The sequence below is a fragment of the Suncus etruscus genome, chromosome 9 (assembly GCF_024139225.1).
Source record: "Suncus etruscus isolate mSunEtr1 chromosome 9, mSunEtr1.pri.cur, whole genome shotgun sequence".
Classification (NCBI taxonomy): domain Eukaryota; kingdom Metazoa; phylum Chordata; class Mammalia; order Eulipotyphla; family Soricidae; genus Suncus; species Suncus etruscus.
Genome location: NC_064856.1, coordinates 12331350 through 12355237, shown reverse-complemented (window position 1 = coordinate 12355237; position 23888 = coordinate 12331350). Strand labels below are relative to the sequence as shown.

Sequence of the window (23888 nt, the reverse complement as noted above, 5' to 3'; positions counted from 1 at the left end):
GCTCAGAAGTTGCTCCTGGCTTGGGGGACCATATGGGACACCGGGGGATCGAACCACGGTCCGTCCAAGGCTAGCGCAGGCAAGGCAGGCACCTTACCTTTAGCGCCACCGCCCAGCCCCAAACCACAGAATCTCAATAAAAAATTTTAAAATAGGGGCCGAAGTAGTGGCGCAAGCAGTAGGGTGTTTGTCTTGAATGTACTAACCTAGGACGGACCGCGGTTCTATCGCCCGCCCGGCGTCCCATATGGTTTCCCCAAGCCAGGAGCGATTTCTGAGTGCATAGCCAGGAGTAACCCCTGAGCGTCAACAGGTGTGGACCAAAATAAAAGCAAAAAAAAAATTTTTAAATAAATTTTGCAATGACTAAAAAATGTAGTCTTTGAAGACAGCATTAAATTTGTATATAACAGGACCCTAGTCATACCACCTTAAGTCTTAAATCACTTTTAAACTTATTTATTCTACCACTGCCTTTAAGAAAAAAAGCACTCCCCCAGAAATCTACTTTCTTTAAGTGAACAAACATAATATGTATGTCCCCCAATGGCACCCATGGCTACCTCACCCCTGTCCCCCTTAGTTCTACAACCTCCAGGGAAGTAGTAGTTACTGACTGAGGTAAACTGCTTTAGGTTAATAACTAATCTGTGAGAGGAGGACTTACCTCAAATTGAGCAAACAGCTCCACTGGATTCTAGGATGGATTAAAATCAGAATCCCAGCCTCCTGGGAACTCCCCATAAATGGTGCCACCCCCACCCCCTGACCTTCTAGGAAGCCAGTCTACCAAGAATTCCAGTGAATTTACTGGGGTGCTGACAAACTGGTGGAGGAAGAGACCTACAAATTAGGTCCCTGACACTTGATCCCTGATAAAAGACTCCCGTCTACCTGTTTTGTTTTGTTTCAAGGGGAGGTAGGCATTGAGAATGGCAAACAAAATGGCTGCCCCTGCTGTTCAGTCTCCTGTCTCAGTCATGGTCAAGGGTGCATTGAAGAGCATGGCTTGGACACAGTGTGGGGAACTCAGGAAGGCCTCAGTCTGGGCAGCTGCTCTGAGCAGAGGAACAGAGGCATCCCATGCTGGGACTAGAGTTTGCATCTTAAAGCTGAAGAAATTGAGTCTGTCCCAGCTTAGACACACACATTGATGGTGTCCCACACATTGTTGGACCTGGACACAGCCATTTATCTTTCCCAACACTCCCTAGCCCTTCTCGGGAAGCCCCTAACCAAAAGAGGCGGCAGTCTAGCAACAAAGAAGTGCAGCTTCTAGCTGCTACCTTCCTGCCCTTCAATCACACCACTTGGGTCACATTGTCACTGTGCTTCATCCTAGGTGATCTCAGGCATATATGGCATACCACCACCCCCACCCCATACACATCCATCTCTTCTTCTCTGTGATACAAATGAGTGAAGCACAGAAATGAATTTGTTTTTGTTATGGTCCCACTCCCAGCAATGCTCAGGCTTACTCCTGGCTCTGCACTCTGGAATCACTTTTAAAAGGCTCAGGAGGCTATATGGATGGAATGCTGGGAATTGAACCCAGGTTGGCCACATACAAGGCAGAAATCAAATTTGCAGCAACTCTAAAAGTAGAATCCATGCTGATATGCTTACATTCTCCAAGATAATTGAAGTGACCAAAGAAAGGTAGTGGCTGGTCTGTGCAGGTCCAAAGGTCTGGCCCATCCCACAACTCACCCTCAAGCCCACTTTTCTTTGGTGATAAAGAGATACAAAACTCTCAGATTCATCACATTGGGAGAAAAATCCCCCCTGGGGTGGAAGAGGGGCAGGTTCTAGGCAGGGAAGGGAAAAGAAGGGAAGGGGATGGTGCAGCATAGACTAAAAGGGGGAGAGTCTCATGGGTGCATGCAGGTGGCGAGTGATTCAAACTGAGGAGAGCATTGCAAAGGCCCTGGGTGCAAGGGGTGGTTGCTAAAGCAGGGGTGGTGATGGGAGTAAAGGGAAAGTGTCAGGCTGGAGCAGGGCTGGTGGTAGTGTACCTCCAGTTTTTTTAAAACTGAATAGTGGCAATGGTGAGAGCAGAGTAGACTGTAGGAGATATGAGAGTCCTGCTCTGCTTCGGGACACTCAGAACAGAACAATCTGCCTTCTAATAGATTCTAACAGGCAAGAGAGATGGTTGCAAGGGCTGAAGTACATGCTTGAGTGCATGCATGCTGCATGCTGGAGTCCTGGGTTCCACCCTCCGTACCACATATCTCCCAAGAACCACCAGGAGGCCTAAGACGAGAATAGAACCTGAGCATTGCCAGTTGTGGTCCCCTCAAGAAGGCAGAAATTCTAATACAGCATAATTAATTTTATTTGAGGTGAGGGCAGAGGAGGATCTCTCCCAGGATTTGACCCTGAGACAAGTAGCTATTGGCTGAGGTGAATGAATGAGTCAGGTTTTCAGAGAAAACAGGAAAAAAGATTCCATTCTGGCCACATACTTCTCTTGCCATAGCATTTTGGAGCTTTCATCTAATCACCCCAAGCCACCAACTCAAGACTATCTTGCTTTCTCAGCTCTTTACCTCTCCTCCTTCTCCTCTTCTTCTAATTAGCCCTACTCCTGTGCCCAGGCCTGACTCCCCAAAAACTTTCAAAGACTCAGGGTCTGTCTTTCCCTTGTCTTGAAGACTATCAAGTCTTCACTGCTTGCTTTGCTGTCAGCCTAGTCTTTAGCTAGAGTGCAGGCTCCCTGAGAAGAGGTTTGGAGGGCGTTCATGAAGGCACCAACAATTCGTTCATTTGAGAAATTGTAGCATCCACAAGTACTCAGTTATGAAATATGAAGAACCAGGGAAGCTGGGCCTTTCTCTTGAGGGAGCATATCGGAAGCTCTATTGCCTTCCCTTGAAGCAAGACTGGGTGGTGCAGAGTGCTTTCATGGACCAATTTGGCCATGCCCTTAAATTTCTGCAAGACGGTAGCGACTGTTGTCCCGTTGTGCAGAAGAAGAAACTGAGGTTCTGAACAGTGAAGCCTGAGATGATCATTTATCCTGCCCAAGGTCAAGATCAGATCAACATTCCATGGATTTGAGTCCCTCTGGTTTTACTGTCCCCCATCTTCCGGGTACTAAGAGTCCAGTGGGTTAGAGACCTTTGCTCCCACTCCCTTCCTCCAGATATTTTAAAGTCAGAAAGCAGTGCCCATCCCTTGCTGGCGGGATGGTGCAATCTACCCCCCTTTGCAGGAATGTGCTCAGGAGGGGTTGGGGGCACTTACCAAGCCAGTGGCTGAGGCTGACTCCCATATGTGGAGGTCTGAGCAGGCAGGCCAGAGCCCAGATGTTGTTTATTTCCTTTGGTCATTGGGGACATGCATGCATTGTCCACTGCCAGGCAGGAATCAGAGGATGCTCTGCCCAGCCATCTCTGCATGGGGCCCCCCTAAGTGGTCCTGGAACTTCCCCAGGGACAGAGCATGGCCCGGCCTCTGAATGTGCTGCCACGGGGAAGGAGGTCGTGGTCTCCTGTCTTTCTCATCCTTCTTACCCCACGCATCCTTTGGGACAGCTGTATTGAATCCTTTGTCCGCCATGACACACCACATTCTCATGCAAGACACACTTCCCTGGACACACCCCGAAGATGAAGAAACTCTACCCCACAAGTGTTGACATCAAAATTAAAAGTTCTGCACAGCTTGCCAAAGATGAGTAGGTCCAGGCCCCGGGAGACATGGCAGGTGGTGATAGAAATTGTCCTAAGTTCTCATAGTGTCAGACAAGCTCATGTCCTCACACTGTTCCCAACAAGGTCAGCCATTCTGGATCTTGCTGCATAGATGGGGAGCCAGAAGCACCTCAGAGCAAGGAAGGTACTCACTGAAGTTTACCCCTGCAAGCATAATGGTCAGAATGGGCCTAGAACCCCAGTTTTCTGCTTCTCAGAAGCAGCAGGGCTCTGCCAAGCCCTCTTGTCTTTTAGTTCTGCAGCATGCCCAGGTCTGAGATTCCCCACATTTTATGTGTGCATCTAACATGAGTGACAAACTAGAGATAGGCAGCTGACCTTGCACTCAGTATCAGAAACGGTACTAGGGAAGGGTGGAAACTGTGACAAGTAGAGGAGCGATTGCACATCTCTGTTCCTCTACTATTCCTGCCCTGTGGGAATGTGGACCCAGTGTCAGCAGATGACAGGACTTTGTGCAGAGAAATTTCAATACCAGCTTTGAATGAAAAAATGTGTTGTAAAAGTTAACAATTTCTAAAGTTGGAATGCTCCCATCTGGAGAACACAGGAAGAGGAAGTCCTGTCCTCAAGGCCAGAGTGGCCTCTTCTTATCACTGCCCTAAGCCCTTTCCTGGGTTCTACTGCCCATGAGGGTCTGTAGCTTACCTATGGAAGGACAGAAAAGTACCATCGTGAATGATATGCCCATAATGAGCCATACCTGTCCTCACCATGTGCAGGGCAGGCCCTCGATGGCATGATTGCACACACCCCCCCCTAATAGTGTCTCGAAGCTGCCACCGCCATTTTTAGATGAGAGGATGGAAGTCTTTAGAGATGATGGTGCTTATTAACTGAGGTCATATAGAGAACAGGTGAGCAGGATTTGGTGGGGTTTGCATAGGACGGTAAAGAAGGGAGAGTGTGGGGCACACAGGCTGTGCTCAGGGCTTAATTCTCACTCTAAGCACAGTGATCACTCCTCAGTGCCCAGGAGACCATAGGTGGGGCTAAGAATCAAGACAGGATTGACTTTGTGCAAGGCAAATGCCCTACCTGCTGTACTCCCTCTCCAGCAGGAAGCCAGGATTTGAATTGAACTCCTGCACTATAACTCAGAGCCTTAGAGTTTTGGGAGAAGGGACAGAAAAAAACCATCATCAAGTTCCATATAGACATCATCTCTGATTTGCCAGGGGCCTACTGGTGCCAGCTCAGCTCGAAGCTTAGAGTCTTGCCTGCTCTGCCTCCTGCTGCCAGATCAGCATTGCCACGCCTTCATGGCTAGAATAAGGCAGACTTGCTTCCTAAAGTCTCATTCCTGCTGGGCTCCTAGCTTTGGACCACACTCAGAAGAGGGCTCAGTGACTGTGTTGAGGGGATGGATAGATGAGGGATCAACAGCTGCGAAGCCCTGGACTAACAAATGTATTCAGAGTTGTCATCAGCCTGCCCCCTTTGTAATCTGCCAAGCTTGACGCCATGAATTCCATTGTCACTCTCCATTAGAGGGATGCCCAAGTCTCAACTCATCCTCTGGACTCCAGGGGACAGAGCAAGTGACTCAGATGTCATTTCAAGGCCCTCCAGCTGCTGGAGCATCTCAGGGCCAAACTGTGTGGTTGGGGGTCTGACTGGCTTGTTTGGACTAAGAGAGGATGCCCTTGACTTAAGGGAGACAGTTCTTGAGTGAAATCACATGTGATGCCATGGCTTCTGATGCCCCAGAAAAGCTCAAGGAGCTTTCATGAGAGCTCAACTATCCTTATTTAGAAAAGGGCAGTGAGGGGCCGACGAGGTGGTGCTAGAGGTAAGGTGTCTGCCTTGCAAGCGCCAGCCAAGGAAGGACCGCGGTTTGATCCCCCGGCATCCCATATGGTCCCCCCAAGTCAGGGGTAATTTCTGAGCACTTAGCCAGGAGTAACCCCTGAGCATCAAACGGGTGTGGCCCAAAAAACAAACAACAACAAAAAAAAAATAAAAAAAAAATAAAAGGGCAGTGAGAGGGGCTGAAGATAAGCATGAAGGACATTTGCCTTGAACATAGCTAACCCAGGTTCCATTCCCAGAACCCTATATGGTTTCCTGAGACTGCTAGGAGTAAACCCTGATCACTGCTGAGTGTGGCACCCCCAACACACACACAAACACACACACACGGTGAGGAAGCCAGCATGTAGCTGTGATATAGAAGAACCCAGAGATCTTAAAAATGTCTCCTGGTTGGGGCTGGAGAGATAGCATGGAGGTAAGGCATTTGCCTTTCATGCAGAAGGTTGGTGGTTCAAATCTCAGCATCCCATATGGTCCCCTAAGCCTTCCAGGAGTGATTTCTGAGCATAGAGCCAGGAGTAACTCCTGAGCACTGCCAGGTGTGACCCAAAACCAAAAAAAAAAAAAAAATGTCTCCTGGAGTCCCAGATACCCTTGAGGTACAGGCTGGGTGGGTGGTACTTCATGCTCTACTGTGTAAGGAACAGAACTTCCCCTTCAATATCTGCTTCCTGGGCATGAACAACATTGTTTGAGTTGTAAAAGGCCAGGAGAAGAGTTGGAGCAAGGAGAAAAAAGACTTGGAGAAAGGGTGTGAGCCAAGCCTTGGGCTGCGCCAGAGACTCCCTTGGAAGATGGTCAGAAATTGTGTCTTTTGGAGCTGAGAGGTTTCTAGTTGCTTTTCTCTCCATGTGTTAGATTTATTTGTCTCTTTCTGCTTCTGAATTAGTCAAGAGTCGTTGGTTACAAGTGACAGAAAACCTAACTCAAAGTGTCATGAAAAAAATTAGAAAAGAATTTATGAACACACCCTTTCCCGCAGAGGTAGATTCAAATAGCCAGAGAATTGTGTGGCTTGCAGCCCGTGTATTCTTCCCAGGGCAGAACACTCAGATCTGGTCTACATTCCCCAAAACCTAAATAGAAGAGAAAGAAACACACACACCCTTTCACTCACACACTGTGATACACATAGATACGTAGTGACACATTTTTCACTCACACACATTCACTTACATACATAGATACGGACATGAACACACACATTTTCACATACAGATATTCACTCACCCAGAGACACACAATCGCATAGTTACACACACAGTCACTCACCCACAGATGCACTTTCACACTCACACATAGTCCATGGCCACACACATTCATTTGCAGACATTTATTCACTCACACAGAGATACACACCCATACCTACTTGTACATAATCACTCACACACATGCTTTCACACTCACACAGATACAAAGATACACACACAGAGGTACAAAGAGAGACACACATTCACAGAGATTGACAAAATAAATAAATAAAGTGTCTTGTTGAAATACCAGTGTTGGAATAAACTCTGGAGACCAGATTCTCAGTGCTCTGATTGGCAGAGCCCAGGTTTGTACATCTGGGTGGATATGGGGTCACATGGACCTTGAAAGTAAGAAGGTGTGGAGGAAGGGGCTCTCTGTTTGCAGAGAGGGAATCACAGATGTTAAAGCTGCCAAAGCCTCTCGTCACAATGCCTGGAACAGGTTGTCTTGTTCAGCTGCCTGGAAGCTAACCCAGACCACTAGCTTTGGACCCAGAGTAAAAGTCTCCCCAGAGATGTTAAGATTGGACCAGCCTGGCTCAGTCTTCTCCCTATTGGCCAGGGAACAAAGTCCTGCTACAAAAACATGGTGGCCAAGACCAGATCAGGGAGAAGATACTGTAAACTAGAAAGGTCCTTCCCAAATACTAGCACATTTGTTCTGTGCCTCATGTCCCTGGATCCAACCCAGACACTTCACAAGCCTTCCTGGTGTGTGTGTGTGTGTGTGTGTGTGTGTGTGTCTGTGTGTGTGTGTCTGTGTGTCTGTGTGTGTCTGTGTGTGTCTGTGTGTGTGTCTGTGTCTGTGTGTCTGTGTTTGTGTCTGTGTGTGTGTTATATCCAGTCAGTCAACTTGCAGAACTATCAAGTTTGGATCTTGCTAAAACAGAATTCTACACACACTAATTGTCACCACTTATTATTCCTAAATTTAGCATTCAAGTCTCAACACCCTTGCCCAGGGCAGTGGGGGTGAAAAGGGCAGAAATAGTTTTACTCTTTCTAAGGACTACAGAGATGAGATGCAGTGCCAGAGACCATCCGCTTCCAGCAAGTCAGAGGCGCCCTTACAGTGTAGAGACACTAGAGGGTGCTCCACCCAAAAGTCAGGACCAAGGACACTGAAAGACTCTTTCATAGACCTGGGACTGAGAATGCTGTGAAGATCTGTCCACTTGGTGCTTGTATGTGTATGCTCTCTCTCCCTTCACCTCTCTCTCCCTCACTTCCTCTCCTCTCCTCCTTCTTTCTCCCTCTTTCTCCTCTCTTCCTTTCCCTCTCTTTCTCTCTCACTCTCTCCTTCCTTCTCTCCCCTCCCTTTCTTCCTCCTCTCACTCTTTCCTTCTTCCACTCTTCCTCTCCCCTCTCAACCCTCTCCTTCCCCCTCATTCTTCCCATACTTATTTTCTTTTTTTTTTCATTTATTTTATTTTTAGTTAATATTTTTTATTTAAGTAACATGATTATAGTTGGGTTACAGTCACAAACAGATCACCCCCCTTCACCAGTGTAACATTCCCCCCTCCCAATCCCTGCCTGTATTCGAGACAGGCATTCTACTACAGTTATTTGTTTTGAAGTTCAGTAAATTATTTTTTTTCTTTTTTCTATTTTTTTTGAATTCTTTTTTTTATATTTTATTTAAACACCTTGATTACATACATGATTGTGTTTGGGTTTCAGTCATGTGAAGAACACCACCCATCACCAGTTCAACGTTCCCATCACCAATGTCCCAAATCTCCCTCCTCCCCACACAACCCCCGCCTGTACTCTAGACAGGCTTTCCATTTCCCTCATACATTCTCATTATTAGGACAGTTCATAATGTAGTTATTTCTCTAACTAAACTCATCACTCTTTGTGGTGAGCTTCCTGAGGTGAGCTGGAACTTCCAGCTCTTTTCTCTTTTGTGTCTGAAAATTATTATTGCAAGAATGTCTTTCATTTTTCTTAAAACCTATAGATGAGTGAGACCATTCTGCATTTTTCTCTCTCTCTCTGACTTATTTCACTCAGCATAATAGATTCCATGTACATCCATATATAGGAAAAATTCATGACTTCATCTCTCCTGACAGCTGCATAATATTCCATTGTGTATATGTACCACAGTTTCTTTAGCCATTCATCTGTTGAAGGGCATCTGGGTTGTTTCCAGAGTCTTGCTATGGTAAATAGTGCTGCAATGAATATAGGTGTAAGGAAGGGGTTTTTGTATTGTATTTTTGTGTTCCTAGGGTATATTCCTAGGAGTGGTATAGCTGGATCGTATGGGAGCTCGATTTCCAGTTCTTGGAGGAATCTCCATATTGCTTTCCATAAAGGTTGAACTAGATGGCATTCCCACCAGCAGTGGATAAGAGTTCCTTTCTCTCCACATCCCCACCAACACTGTTTATTTTCATTCTTTGTGATGTGTGCCATTTTCTGTGGTGTCAGGTGGTACCTCATAGTTGTTTTGATTTGCATCTCCCTGATGATTAGTGATGTGGAGCATTTTTTCATGTGTCTTTTGGCCATTTGTATTTCTTCTTTGTCAAAGTGTCTGTCCATTTCTTCTCCCCATTTTTTTTATGGGAATAGATGTTTTTTTCTTGTAAATTTCTGTCCGTGCCTTGTATATTTTGGAGATTAGCCCCTTATCTGATGGGTATTGGGTGAATAGTTTCTTCCACTCAGTGGGTGGCTCTTGTTTTTTTTTTTTGGGGGGGGGGGCCACATCTGGCTCAGGGGTTACTCCTGGCTGTCTGCTCAGAAATAGCTCCTGGCAAAAAAAAAAATAGCTCCTGGAAGGCACGGGGGACCATATGGGACACCGGGATTCGAACCAATCACCTTTGGTCCTGGATCAGCTGCTTGCAAGGCAAACGCCACTGTGCTATCTCTCCAGGCCCAGTGGGTGGCTCTTGTATCCTTGGCGCTATTTCCTTTGAGGTGCAGAAGCTTCTCAGCTTAATATATTCCCATCTGTTAATCTCTGCTTTCACTTGCTTGGAGAGTGCAGTTTCCTCCTTGAATATGCCTGTAGTCTCAATGTCCTGGAGTGTTTTGCCTATGTGTTGTTCTATATATCTTATGGTTTCGGGTCTGATATTGAGATCTTTAATCCATTTGAATTTTACCTTCGTACATGATGTTAGCTGGGGGTCTAAGTTCAATTTTTTGCAAGTGGCTAGCCAGTTGTGCCAACACCACTTGTTGAAGAGAATTTCTTTACTCCATTTAGGATTTCTTGCTCCTTTATCAAAAATTAGGTGATTGTATGTCTGGGGAATATTTTCTGAGTATTCAAGCCTATTCCACTGATCTGAGGGCCTGTCCTTATTCCAATACCATGCTGTTTTGATAACTATTGCTTTGTAGTAAAGTTTAAAGTTGGGGAAAGTAATTCCTCCCATATTCTTTTTCCCAATGATTGCTTTAGCTATTCTAGGGTGTTTATTGTTCCAAACGAATTTCAAAAGTGCCTGATCCACTTCTTTGAAGAATGTCATGGGTATCTTTAGAGGGATAGCATTAAATCTGTATAATGCCTTGGGGAGTATTGCCATTTTGATGATGTTAATCCTGCCAATCCATGAGCAGGGTATGTGTTTCCATTTCCGCGTGTCCTCTCTTATTTCTTGGAGCAGAGTTTTATAGTTTTCTTTGTATAGGTCCTTCACATTTTTAGTCAAGTTGATTCCAAAATATTTGAGTTTGTGTGGCACTATTGTGAATGGGGTTGTTTTCTTAATGTCCATTTCTTCCTTATTACTATTGGTGTATAGAAAGGCCATTGATTTTTGTGTTAATTTTGTAGCCTGCCACCTTGCTATATGAATCTCTTGTTTCTAGAAGCTTTTTGGTAGAGTTTTTAGGGTTTTCTAAGTAGAGTATCATGTCATCTGCAAACAGTGAGAGCTTGACTTCTTCCTTTCCTATCTGGATTCCCTTGATATCTTTTTCTTGCCTAATCGCTATAGTGAGTACTTCCAGTGCTATGTTGAATAGGAGTGGTGAGAGAGGACAGCCTTGTCTTGTGCCAGAATTTAGAGGGAAGGCTTTTAGTTTTTCTCCATTGAGGATAATATTTGTCACTGGCTTGTGGTAGATGGCCTTAACTATATTGAGAAAGGTTCCTTCCATTCCCATCTTGCTGAGAGTTTTGATCAAGAATGGGTGTTGGACCTTATCAAATGCTTTCTCTGCGTCTATTGATATGATCATGTGGTTTTTATTTTTCTTGTTGTTGATGTTGTGTACTATTTTGATAGATTTACGGATGTTAAACCATCCTTGCATTCCTGGGATGAAACCTACTTGATCGTAGTGGATAATCTTCTTAATGAGGCATTGAATCCTATTTGCCAGGATTTTGTTGAGGATCTTTGCATCTGCATTCATCAGCGATATTGGTCTCTAATTTTCTTTTTTCGTAGCATCTCTGTCTCTCCTCACTTTCTTTCTCTCTCCCCTCTCTTCTCTTTCTCCCCTCTTTCTTTTTCTCTCCCCTTTCTCCTCTTTCTTTCTCTCTCACCTCTCTCTCCCCCTCTTCTTTCTCTCTCCTCACTTTCTCTCTTCCTCTCTCCCCTCTTTTCTCTCTCCCCCTCTCCTCTTTCTCCCTCTCTCCTCTCTTTCTCTCTCCCCTCTCCTCTCCCCTCTCTCTCCTCTTCCCCCCCTTCTCTTATCTCTGTCAAAACAATAAAAGAAGAAAGAGAAAAAAAGAGAGAGAAAGAGCACACGCCGGCCGCGTAGTGAAGCGGAGCTCTTCTGGAGCCTCTTTTCGGCCCACTCCCAAGAGGTTCACGCGAGAGGACAGGAGACAGACACACACAGGCAACACTCACAATATTTCACAGTAGGGCCCCACTGGGCAGGCGTAGTTTCGTAGATGTTCCCAGCCTGATGTCACAAACAGGGGACCTGGCTTCTGCAAAGTACTGCTTATAGCCGGTTTTCACGTTATGAAGCAGTTCCTTGGCGTTCCTGCCCTGGAATAAGCTTCTGGGAGAGCGAGTTTTCTGGAGCCTCTTTTTGGCCCACTCCCAAGAGGTTCACGCGAGAGGACAGGAGACAGACACACACAGGCAGCACTCACAATTTTTCACGTGTTTTTTTTTTCTTAAAGGATAAGGGTTAAAGAAAAAATAGTAAAAGTGTGACAGTGACAATTGTCGTTGTTTGCATAGGCCCAGAAAAATATGGGGAAAACAGGAAAAAAATCCTTGGCCTGATTACAAGAAGGCCTCATAACCCAGGTTTATTGACATAAGACTGATTCTGGGCTCCAGGCATACCAGTCTATCCAATCCGAGTCATTCATTCTCCGTGATCCCGGTGTAACTTTTTCACACTTTAGCTGTTGTTGGTACCATGCTCCTATATTTAAAGATTCTGCATTCTGTGCATTTCTTTCATCGAAGTCAGGCTGATGTGGAGCATCCTCTAGTTTCAGCACACCATTAGATGTGGAGCGATCTGCCCTGCCAGCAGGCTGTTGCTGAGTCGTCTGGGTGTTGAGAGCACTCTTTGGAGCCCACACTCATTTTCATGTATATTCTTTCTCTTCCTTTGTTCCTTCTCCTCTCCCTCCCCCCCCCACTTCTCTTCTCTTGCATCCTCAAGGAAGACAAGGAAGACCCTTGTCTGGTTTTTCTGTCTTAGGAGGTCAATAAAAATCTACATTAAAAAACAATCTACAAATAAGGCTCTAACTCCATGTTCTCCAACCACTAATCCACATCCACATCCAGTCCACAGATGCTGAAAGATTGAAGACCAATGAGTTCAGTTACAGATTGGAGGTGAGGGTAGGAAGGATGGATATGGTGACTGAGGACCATATCTTTAGTCAGGGACCAGGTCTCTGGTGCTTTCAGAATCTCTGCTATCTTCTCCAAATGGAAGAATGCTAGAAGAACAGAGTGTGGTCCTTTCTCACCTACCACATCACCAGGACAATAAAAACAAAACTGCTTCCTTTAAGTGTCTTGTTATTGTAAAATAAATCTACAAACCTATAGTCAGAAATAAAAAGTGGGAAGTGTTCAGAGATAGTAGAGCAGGGAAAGACTTGCTTTCTATACAGCTGGCCTGGGTTCCATCAGTGACACCCCATATGCCCTCCTGAGCCTGCTCAAGAGTAACCCTCAAGCATCACAAAACAAAACAAAATGATGGGCTTCAGAGTTCAGGAGACAAGGTGCTTATGTCTTACATGCAAACAACCCCTGATTGATGAGTAGCCGGAAAGCAAAGAATGACCCTGTGGAAGGGGCTGGAGTGGTAGCACAGAGATAGGGCATTTGCCTTGCATGTGACTGACCCAGGATGGACACAGGTTCAATTCCCCAGCATTCCATATTCCTGAGCCAGGAGCAATTTCTGAGTGCAGAGCCAGGAGTAACCCCTGAGCACCACTGGGTGTGGTTCAAAAAAAGAAAAAAAATGAACTCGTGGTGGGCTATGGGCCCAGGTACCACCAAAGCAGCAGATTTGTTGAATGGTCTGCCCTTGAGGATACCAACACAAAACAGATTGGTTCTTGCCTTTCCCTTAGTGACACCTTGACATTTTGGTTAGTTCTCTTATTGTCCCCAACTCCTGCTCACTGTGGTCTGTCTCACCTGCCAGCCATTGTTCTTAGATACAACATCAGCAATACCACTTAAGCCTGGCAATATTGGGGTTGGGGTGATTACTAAGATCCCTTTATGTTAACTGTGAGAGAGGTGAGGCCCTTCCATGCTGTGTTCCCTGAAGATCTGCCCTTCTCTCTTCTACTCAGGCTTTGCTCTAAAAGGTGCAGAGAGAGATGTCCCCAAAGCTACTGGGGGAGCTTACACCCAACAGTAGTTCTGAATACTAGCCACCCTTCTTGCAGACATCCCTGCCTTCATGAGGGCACTTTGGCTTGGAAGATGAGATCTAGGAAGGCACTTCCTGACCCCCTGACCACTCGTGGTAGCAATACTGGGGCAGTTGGTGTCCATGTTGGCAGAGATTCCTCTGAGCCTGTCAGAACTTCCCATTCTAGAATTTTTTCACTCTTCCTTCGCCCACAAGGGGTTCTCATGGCCAATTTCGGAAAAACTGAAGAAACTTCCTTCCCTCAACTCTCTGCTTAGTGCTGTAGGGGCCTTTGACTCAAGTGCCAGTGAGAAAGGGGGTGTTGCTCAGAAACCTAGAAGGCTGGCTAGCTTCTCCCTATAGGCAGGCACCTCCCGATATTAGTACACATCAGGTTTGCAAGTGAGAAATTCAAATACTATCGATTTAAACAACAAAAAAGTAGATTTTTCTCTCATTTAACAATTCGTTGAGTTTCTTGCCCCCCCCCCCAGTGGTGTTCAAGGGCTTACTCCTGGTTCTGTGCTCAGGGATCACTCCTGGTTGTGCTAGGGGCCTAACATGTGGGTGTCCAACTGGAGTTGACTATGTACAAGTCAAGAAACTAACTGTTCTTTTTCTCTAGCCCTTTCTCAGGTAACTGTTAATCTGGGCAGCCCAGAATTTAATCTTCCTCAGGAATCTAAGCTCTTTCATATCTTATTTCTCCACTTTCCTCAACACCTGGTTTTCATCCCATGATCCAAATTGACTCTTTGTGCTCTAACCATGGTGTTCACATTCCAGTCAACAGGATGGATAGAATAATGACTAAGGACATATTCCTTACCCTAGAAGAGGCTGACTTGATACCCCATTGGTCAGATTTTCATCACATGGTTTTATCTAGTTGCAAGGGAAGCTGGGAAATGTAGTCATTTAGTGATAGTCTAAAGTACTCATGCATGATTTGTCCACTTCTCTCTCTCCTTCCACCCCTTCTGGCTAGCAGTGGGCACTGGTCTGGGAAGCAACTGCACTGGCTGTGTCATCTGTTCGGAAGAGAACGGCTGCTCCACCTGTCAGCAGAGGCTGTTCCTGTTCATCCATCGGGAAGGCATCCGCCAGTATGGCAAGTGTGTTCATGACTGTCCCCTGGGCTACTTTGGCGTCCGAGGCCAGGAGGTCAACAGGTGCAAAAGTATGTGGCTCCTCTCTTGTTCTGTGCTAGCATTGGGTCCTGGGTCTGGCTGGCTCCCAGTTCACACCTCTGCCCCATTTGCCACAGGGGAGGTGGGTATGTGTGTCTCAGTCCACACATACTGGCTTGATTTTAGGCTGGTTCTGAAATCTTGGGCAGTTCAAAGTCCTCTCTCCTGCTCTCACAAATCTTCACTGCAACCTTATTTTGCTGTGTGATCTTGGCTTTGTAACTCACCCTCTCTTGACCTAATTCAAATGGGAAAGTATTATCAAGGGCTGGCTTTAAATTTTACAATAATCTGATAAATCATGACCATCCTTGAACTTTGAAGAAAATGGAGCAAGGAAACCTTTTATCCCAGCCAGATTTGCTATGTGACTTCAGGTCCATTGCTTTCCCTTTCTGAAGCTTAGCTCAAATGAGAAAGGCAATTTGGACTTTCAAATCCTAATGTCCTGTGGTTACTTTGGACACATCACCTGCTTCTGCTGAGCCTCAGTTCCAGTGTTTTCTTCTCTAAAGCAGCCCATTTTGCTTTGGTTCAGTCTGAAATTCCAAGGAGACACTGAATTCTGACTACTGTGCTGGGGCTGTTCAGAGACCCTCCCTGTGGCCTCAGGCAGTCCCAGATGGTTTGTCCCCGCTGTGTGCAGCACCCCTCAATGGGGATGGTGCTGGCTGTGTTACAGAATGTGGAGCCACCTGTGACAGCTGCTTCAGCCAGGACTTCTGCATCCAGTGCAAGAGGAGGTTTTACCTGTACAAAGGGAAGTGTCTTCCCACCTGCCCACCAGGCACCACAGCCCAGCAGAGCACACGGGAGTGCCAGGGTGAGTGGGGGCCTCCTCTATCTGCCCCTTTCCTTTTATCCTTGAAGCAGGGGACTGGGATCAGGAGACCTAGAGATATTTACATGGGAATTAAGGCCTAGCATGACCATGACCTGAACGTGTCAGGTACACACGGGAATTGTTGGGCAATGCTAGATCTGACATAAATACCATCATAACCATAAATGCCCACCTTAGCATCTCTTGTGCTACCAAGAAAGGTGATCAGGTTCAAGAGAAGAGCCTAGCTCTAACAAGTATGCATTTATAAGCTTGAGTAAGTCACTTGGTTTTCCATTTCTCCAAATAGCTTTTAAAAGATACAATTGAGCATACAAGTTACTTTCTGGAGGGCAGGGAGTGGATAAAAATGAAGTGAATTACTACAATTTGAAGAACTTAGCACATTAGGAGCTGTTAGTCAGTGCTCAGTGCATTATAATTATCCTTTAATGTCACTGTCATTGCTGCTGCTCTGTCCCCTGTCACTCCTTTGCATGATCTCTTCTCCTGTCATTCTCCTTACAGGTATCATCATACTGTTCCCCCATCTTCTCACTTGAAGCACAAATTGCTACCTGGCCACTCCTTCTGAGCTCTCCTGCATGTCATCCCAAATTCTGGTGGCTTCCTACCTGTCTTCAGCCTAGTGCCTTTACTGGGATTTCTTTATTAATGGGTGGACCACCCTGAAGACATGGCCCACCTTATTGACTCTTCTCTCTCCCTCACCTGCCTTGGATCTAATTTGCTCATTCCTCCACTCAAGAGAGATTCATTAGAGCATCAGCTATGTACCACATGCTGTACAAGATGTGGGTTTGCCAAGAAAACAGGCAAAGCTTCCTACTCTCAGGAATGTGACTCCTGGGTGGAGATAGAAAAGATGCACAGAATAAAAACAGATTTCAGGGTCAATGAGAAATTTGAGTAAGGGGTAGATGAGACAGAATAAACTCCAGCCTACTCCACCTCTGCCTGCCCACCACTCCATATATACATACACATATGACCATGCACACACTTTTACTTTCCCACTCACACATGCACTCTCACACACTTACACTGTCACACACATTTTCACACACTCACATGTATTCTTTCACTTTCCCTCTTCCTCTTCTTCTCCCTCTCCCTCTCCCTCTCTCCCTCTCTCCCTCTCTTTCTCTCTCTGTCTCTGTCTCTCTCTCTCTCTCTCTCTCTCTCACACACACACACACACACTTTTGCTCATGGCTATAATTCTTGACACAGCCTCTGCCTGTCTCCCTACTCTGCTCACTGCTCTGCAGTGCAGAGTGTGCCCATTCCATCATCCTGTGATTCTTTCAATGCCATCATTTGACCAGGATTCTCTTCTGCTCAGAAACCAGCCTGTGTGGCCCATCAGTGCTCCCACTGTGCGCAGGTGAAGCCCCAGACCCTGGGCAATCTGGTGCTCACTTGCCAGCTTCCATGTCTATCTCATTTGTTTCCTCCCCCATTTAAATCTAAGTTCTAGCCCCCCAGATCTAAACGAGGGCCAAACATCTAAACAATATCCAAACAAGGTGACTTTGCTGGACCATTCTTTCCCTTAGAGCTCTTCTCCTTTCTGTCCCTCCCTGAATCTGGCGGAGCTCCTTGTCCTGTCCCATTTCCAGGGTCAGGTCAAGAGTCTCCTCCTCACTCTTATTCATTGCTGGTGGAAATGCTACTTAGTCCAACCTTTATGGAAAGCGATATGGAGATTTCTCCAAAAACTGAAAATTGAGCTCCCACACGATCCAGCTATACCACTCCTAGGAATATACCCTAGGAACACAAAAAAACAATACAAAGATCCCTTCCTCACACCTATATACATTGCAGCGCTATTTACAATAGCCAGTCTCTGGAAACAACCAAGATGTCCTTCAACAGATGAATGGCTAAAGAAACTGTGGTACATATACACAATGGAATATTATGCAGCCTTCAGGAAAGATGAAGTCATGAAATTTTCCTATACGTGGATGTACATGAAATCTATTATGCTGAGTGAAATAAATCAGAGGGAGAGAGATAGACGCAGAATAGTCTCACTCATCTATGGGTTTTAAGAAAAATAAAAGACATTCTTGCAGTAATTTTCAGAGACAAAAGAGAGGAGGACTGGAAGGTTCAGCTCAGTACATGAAGGTCACCACAAAGAGTGATGAGTGCAGATAGAGAAGTAACTACATTGAGAACTATCCTAACAATGTGAATGAATGAGGGAAGCAGGAAGCCTGTCTAGAGCACAGGTGGGGGTGGGCTGGGGAGGGAGGAGATTTGTGACATTGGTGATAGAAATGTCACACTGGTGAAGGGGGGTGCTTTTTACAGGACTGAAACCCAACTACAATCATGTTTGTAATCAAAGTGTTTGAATAAAGATATTAATAAAAAAAAAGAGTATCCTCCTCCAGAAAACTTCCTGAGCTTTCACAAGTACTGGTACTTCCCTGATTGCTGTCGAGTACCCTGCTAATGGCAGACCCTGGTCTGTCTTGTTCCCTTGGCCCCTGGCCCAGTCCAGCGCCTAGTATAATGCAGGTCTTACTTTCTTGACAGGTGAATGCAGATAGCCATTGTTCTCAAGTGTGAAGTCTTGGGCTCTAATCTTACAGTTGCTGTGTTAGGAGATATGAGTCCCACCGTGTTTCCCAAGGAAGCTGTTTCCTGCTCTGAGCTCAGTGTGTTAATCTGTAAAATGGGAGATTGAGTCACTGCTCCTGTCTTCCTGCCTCTTAGGGGAGGGCTTGGGCCACACCTCTGTCTGCTCAGGACATATCCCTGACTCTCTGCTCAGGGATTTCTTCTGGCCAGGCTTTGAAATCATATATGGTATCAGGGATTAAACTAGAGTGCAAGCAACTATTTTCCTGCGACCACTCAAACCTGCCCGCAGGGATGGGGGTCGCCAGTTATTCGTGGGTCACGAAGAGGACTTAACCTGTAAAAGAATTGGGGAGGGGCAAAGACAGGACTCAAGACAAGATTCTGATCAAGAGCCCTTTATTGCAAAGTTCACAGAGCTTATATACCAAGCCACAAAGAGGCAGGGGGGGTGGGCCTGCGGAAAGAAATGTGTAACATGAAGGCAGTTACCTTTAAAACATTTACAATTACCCAATGTTCTTACTACATAAAGTTAAACCTAGATCTTAACTCATGCTTGAAAGGTCAACAGGAACAAGGCTGTCAACATAGTTTAGCAAACCTCCTCAGGCATCCTGTTTGGTAGCACAATTTGTGCTAACTTTGTCTTGATTTACTCATTTCCTAAGTCCCAGGCCTCGAAGGCAGCTATACAAAGCAGCCTCAGAAGCAGACCAAGGGTGTGGGGCTGTCAGGACCCTGACATTTTCCCCACACTCTTTCTGACCCAGGGACTCCTAAAAAATATCTAATGTAAGAGAATGAATATATATATATATATATATATATATATATATATATATATATATATATATATCTTAATTTTCTTCAGGCTGAAAAATTTTATTCATATTTCCCCCTCATAACAGTACCACATACCTTTCACCTTCTAGTGAAGAGAAAGTGCACAGCTGAGTTCAAAACTCAAATTCTGGGGCTGTAGCAGTGGTGCAAGGGGTAGGGCATTTGCCTTGCTCGCACTAACCGAGGATGGACCATGGACCCTGGCGTCCCATATAATTCCCCAAGCCAGGAGTAACCCCTGAGCGTCACCACGTGTGGCCCCCAAACAAACAAACAAACAGAACATTTTGGCTCCACAGCCTCCATGCTGACCAAATAAATGTCTTCATGTCCTGCCACACCCCACTGTCTCCCCACTTTTTCCCCTAGCTGCCCCATCCCCACTGAGCCCCCTGCCCTACCAGCTCTAACACCTACTCTGACATCTCCTTGACTCCTCCCATTCTTCAGAAACTCAGTCTTCTGCTTTCTGGATGCTCCTTAAACATTCCCCCTGAGCATCCAACCTACCCACCCTCAAAAATCCCTTCACACGGCAGCCTGTGGCACCCTCACATTTGGAACTGCTCTCTCCAGGGAAGTGAACACCTCAACTCCTGTGTCCTTGATTCAAAGGCTGCTCTGCTAGCTGAACTGAGTGTTCTGTCATCTGTCCATCTCTCTGTCCCCCAGAGGAGTGTGAGCCAGGACCCTGGGGCGGCTGGAGCCGCTGCATGCACAGCCGGAAGATGTGCGGCTCATCCTGGGGCCTGGAGACCCGTGTGCGAGGGGCTAGCCGTGCTGGGCCAGAGGAAGCAGCCATCTGCCATGTGCTGTCTGAATCCAGGAAATGCCCTATCCAGAGGCCCTGCTTAGGAGGTAAGCACCAGGTGGGGTTGGGGTGACTATGAGTGGCCTCGAGACACACTGCCACATACATGGAACTCTAAAGGTTCCTAAAAATCTGCCTGTCTCCGCACTGTCATAGGGCTAAACCTGGTTTTTCATAGGTCCTTTCATAGGTTTCCCTGCCAGGGCTCAGTCCCAGGATGATGCTTGTTCTTTGTGCACAGAGATCTCTGACTCTTTCCACTGACAAGAGTCCTGGCTTTGTGCTGACCTGGAATTTGTGAATGATGTGGCCTACCTGCACAGGTCTTAAAAGTCAGTATTACTTCCCACTGTAAACCCTAGAGAAAAGTCACAAAAGGCAAAGCTTTCTTGGGCTCTTCACACTAGGTAAGAACTAGCCAAACCATGACGAAGGTGATGGTATGTTTGGGGTTCAAGTACTAGCCACTGTATCCCAGAGATGCAGTTTCCCAGTGACCAGTGACTTGGTGAAGTCAGTCATACAGTCTTGACTGGCATCAATCTGGCATTTTAAAACATTCGTGTGTGTGTGTGTGTGTGTGTGTGTGTGTGTGTGTGTGTGTGTGTGTAAGTGAAAATGTGTGTCTCTGGTGAGTATGTGTTGAATAACAGCCTTGGATGGGGCTGGATGGTGATGGGATGGATGGATGGAGGGTGAGGCCTTTCTCCTCCAGCCCGGGCCACACATCTACAACCCTCTTCAGCCTACGGGTCTGAGGGTTCAGGATAGCGGCAGGGAGAAAACTCACAGGCAGACAGGTTTCAGGAAACATCAGTTTTATTCAGTGGAAGAAGGCCGAAGAATGATTCCCCCAGCCTTCCTCAGTCCCTTGATTTTATTGACAAGAATCAGGTACCACCCCAGGGTGGGTGCAGAATACCAAGTAAGAATAATCCAATATACTATCACCAGGTTACATCCTAGGGTGGAACACAATTATTGATTAGAGTAGGATCAATACCACAACAAGTATGTACATGTGAGTTGTTGTGTATGTGTGTGCCTATGTGTCTATGTCTATGTGTAAATTTTTATGTGTGTCACACATGATTATGCTCAGGAGCCACAAGGGCTAGGGGATCATGCAATGTCCAGGAGATGTGGTGCCCGGGACTAAACTCTGGGCTTGGTACTGAGGACCTGTACTCTTTACACGAGCTCTCTCCTGATAAGCCCTAGAAAGTTTAGTGAGAGGGACACAGATTCATATATGCCCGCAATCACATGAAAGATGGAGTTTGGCATGAACCCACAAGTTTTCTCAGCTCCTAGAAGGTGGGTCAGACTCAGGTAGAATAGGGACTTCTCTGTGCTGACCTGTTTCTCATAGTAGTCCTGCTCTCTGCCTGCTGAATGCTGCAGGGACTCAGCTGTGACCAGCCCCATCTGCATATTTACATATGTCCCCAGGGACTAGTCAGAACCACTGGTGTCACTGGAAAAGAGGCCAGAGAGTGGAAGGCCAGCAGTGAATGGCCAGTAGTTGTCTTATAATGGAGCTCTCTTAATCAGTCACACTGAGTCCATCTTAAGGCAAAAAAGCAAGGTTGGTTTTTTTTTTTAATCAATGTCTTGATGAACCATAGCTAGGAAAACTGGCCTGAGCTACAGCCCAGAGCAGAGGTATAGAGCACTTTCTATAGGAAAATTTTTGTCTTTCAAGATAAGAGCAAAAGAAGGGAGTTTCTTGACTGGCTGTTGTGCAACTATACATGGAGAGACACTGAGTCAGGAGGGGCATGGCACAGAAGTTAGAGGAAGATCCTTGTTTCTGGGAATTGTGGAGCTGGAGTTTTCCACAAAGCTCTCTAGTGCCTACCAGGGGTCTTCAAACTATGGCCTGCGGGCCACATATTGTATTTATTCCCATTTTGTTTCTTCACTTCTAAATAAGATATATGCAGTATGCATAGAAATTTGTTCATAGTTTTTGTTTTTACTATAATCTGGACCTCCAACAGTCTGAAGGACAGTAAACTGGCCCCCTGTTTAAAAAGTTTGAGGACCCCTGGCCCTAGACAGAGCCTGGCACATAGCAGATGCTGTTAGTTCTGCCGGATGAGTAGATGGCCAGGCAGGTGTTGGCTGTATAGGGGCTGGTAAGAGATGGTTCTATAGGTAAATCAGTAGGTAGATCAGAATGAGTGGAAGCTGGGTGTGTGCATAGGAAAATGAGTGGTACTTCACAGGGATAGGAAAGCCCCCAGAGCCAATCACCCCACATTTTACCTACCAAGTCAGCTTGGACCTAGTCAACCTGGAAGTATCTTCATGCCTCCACCTTACTGAGGTCTGGGCCAGCCCTGGAGCTCAGGGATCTTGATGATATATCATATACATGGAAAGCACACAGAGGACATAGGAAACCCCCAAAGTTGGCAGCCTAGACTTTGGAGATAATCCTGAGTCTGTGCTGTGGAGGAAGAACTCTGAGTGGCATTCAAGAATAAACCACATGCTCCCTGCAGCTCACCTCCAGCTTTGTTGTGCCAGGACAGAAGCTGTCCACTAAGTCTCTATGGCTGCTGGCCCCTGGTAGGGAAGAACAGACAACAGCTGAGGATGGCTTAGGTGTCAGAATGCTGGAAACTGAAACTTTTGAGCTGGCTTTGCTGCCAGGTGAGATTATGAGGGGCAAGAGTTATAGGGCAGACAGAGGGTTGAAGCTTGCCTGATGCATGGCTAACCTAAGTTTAAACCCTGGAACACCATATAGTTCCCCAAGCCTGTCAGATGTGATCATTGAGCAGAGTCAAGAATAAATCATGAGCACTTCCAGGTATGGCACAAGACAGAGAGCGAGAGAGAGAGAGAGAGAGAGAGAGAGAGAGAGAGAGAGAGAGAGAGAGAGAGAGAGAGAGAGAGAAGCATGGAGAGGGCTTTGGAGCCCAATCAGGGTCCTTACCAAATGCTGTTACTGCTGCTGTGTTCCAAAGAACAGAGGCAGGATGCCAAATAAGTAGGAAAGTTGTGTTGATATCTAGACTAAAGGTGCAAGATCTGAGGTCCTGTTGCTCATCCCAGTGCTACTGAGGCCTCTTGTTTCTGCAGAACTCAACAGGCCAAATGCACAGTGGGGCCTGGGGTGGGTGCCCTGAGAGAGTGGATGCCCTGAGAGGACAAGAGGTGATGAATGGGGTCGGAGTTGTCCTGCCGTGCAAACAGGAGCCACTATGAGATCAGTGCCCGAGTTACTCTGTGCCAGATGTATTCAGGATTGAGAAACCTCCTGGGTCCAACCTGACACACACTGCCCTTCTGCTCCCTTTTGCAGAGCGAAGCTCCAGCCAGAAGAAGGGCCACAGGGAGCGGCGCCCACGCAAGGACAGAAAGCTTGACCGCAAGCTGGACATGCGGCCCCACCGGTCCCAGGCCTAGTGCCTGGATGTGACTGACTTATGACTGAGACTTGACTGAGACATGACAGACATGGCAGAGATCTGACTCAAGATGATGTGACTGAGACATGACCTAGAAGTGACTGAGACATGACTGAGATGTGACTGACACCATCATCTCCAGTCCCCACCTTTACTTTTCAATTCTTGCTTCTTTCCCCAGGTCTATGTGTCTTCCCTTTCCTTTTCTCTTTACTTCCTGTTTCTTCCAACTCTCTTCCTCTCCACCCTCCATCACTTCCATTTTTTCTTTCTTGGCTATTTCCTGCCTATCCTTTCCTTTCCTCCTGCTTTCCTTCATGTTCCTCACAGTGGTCTCCCCCATCTCTGTATTTATCACACTCACTTTCTCGCTCTCACTTTCCCTCTCACATACCCACTTTCTCACTCACACACTTTCTCTTACACACTTTTCTCACTCACATACTTTGTCCCTCACACACTTTCTCATTCACACAATTTCCCTCTCATGCGCACATTCTCACTCATATACACACTTTCTCACTAACAAATTTTCACATGCCTTATCTCACAC

General features: G+C 46.3%; 1 protein-coding gene across 1 annotated transcript in view; it reads left to right on the top strand.

The window, feature by feature from the left end:
- RSPO4 (R-spondin 4) overlaps positions 1-23333 on the top strand; it is a 41411-nt gene extending 18078 nt beyond the window's left edge. The window contains exons 2-5 of the mRNA XM_049779508.1: positions 14616-14804; positions 15497-15637; positions 19775-19960; positions 23230-23333. Of these exons, the coding sequence (XP_049635465.1) occupies positions 14616-14804; positions 15497-15637; positions 19775-19960; positions 23230-23333 (620 nt within the window). The remainder of the gene's footprint in view (positions 1-14615; positions 14805-15496; positions 15638-19774; positions 19961-23229) is intronic.
- The last annotated feature ends 555 nt before the right edge of the window (positions 23334-23888 follow it).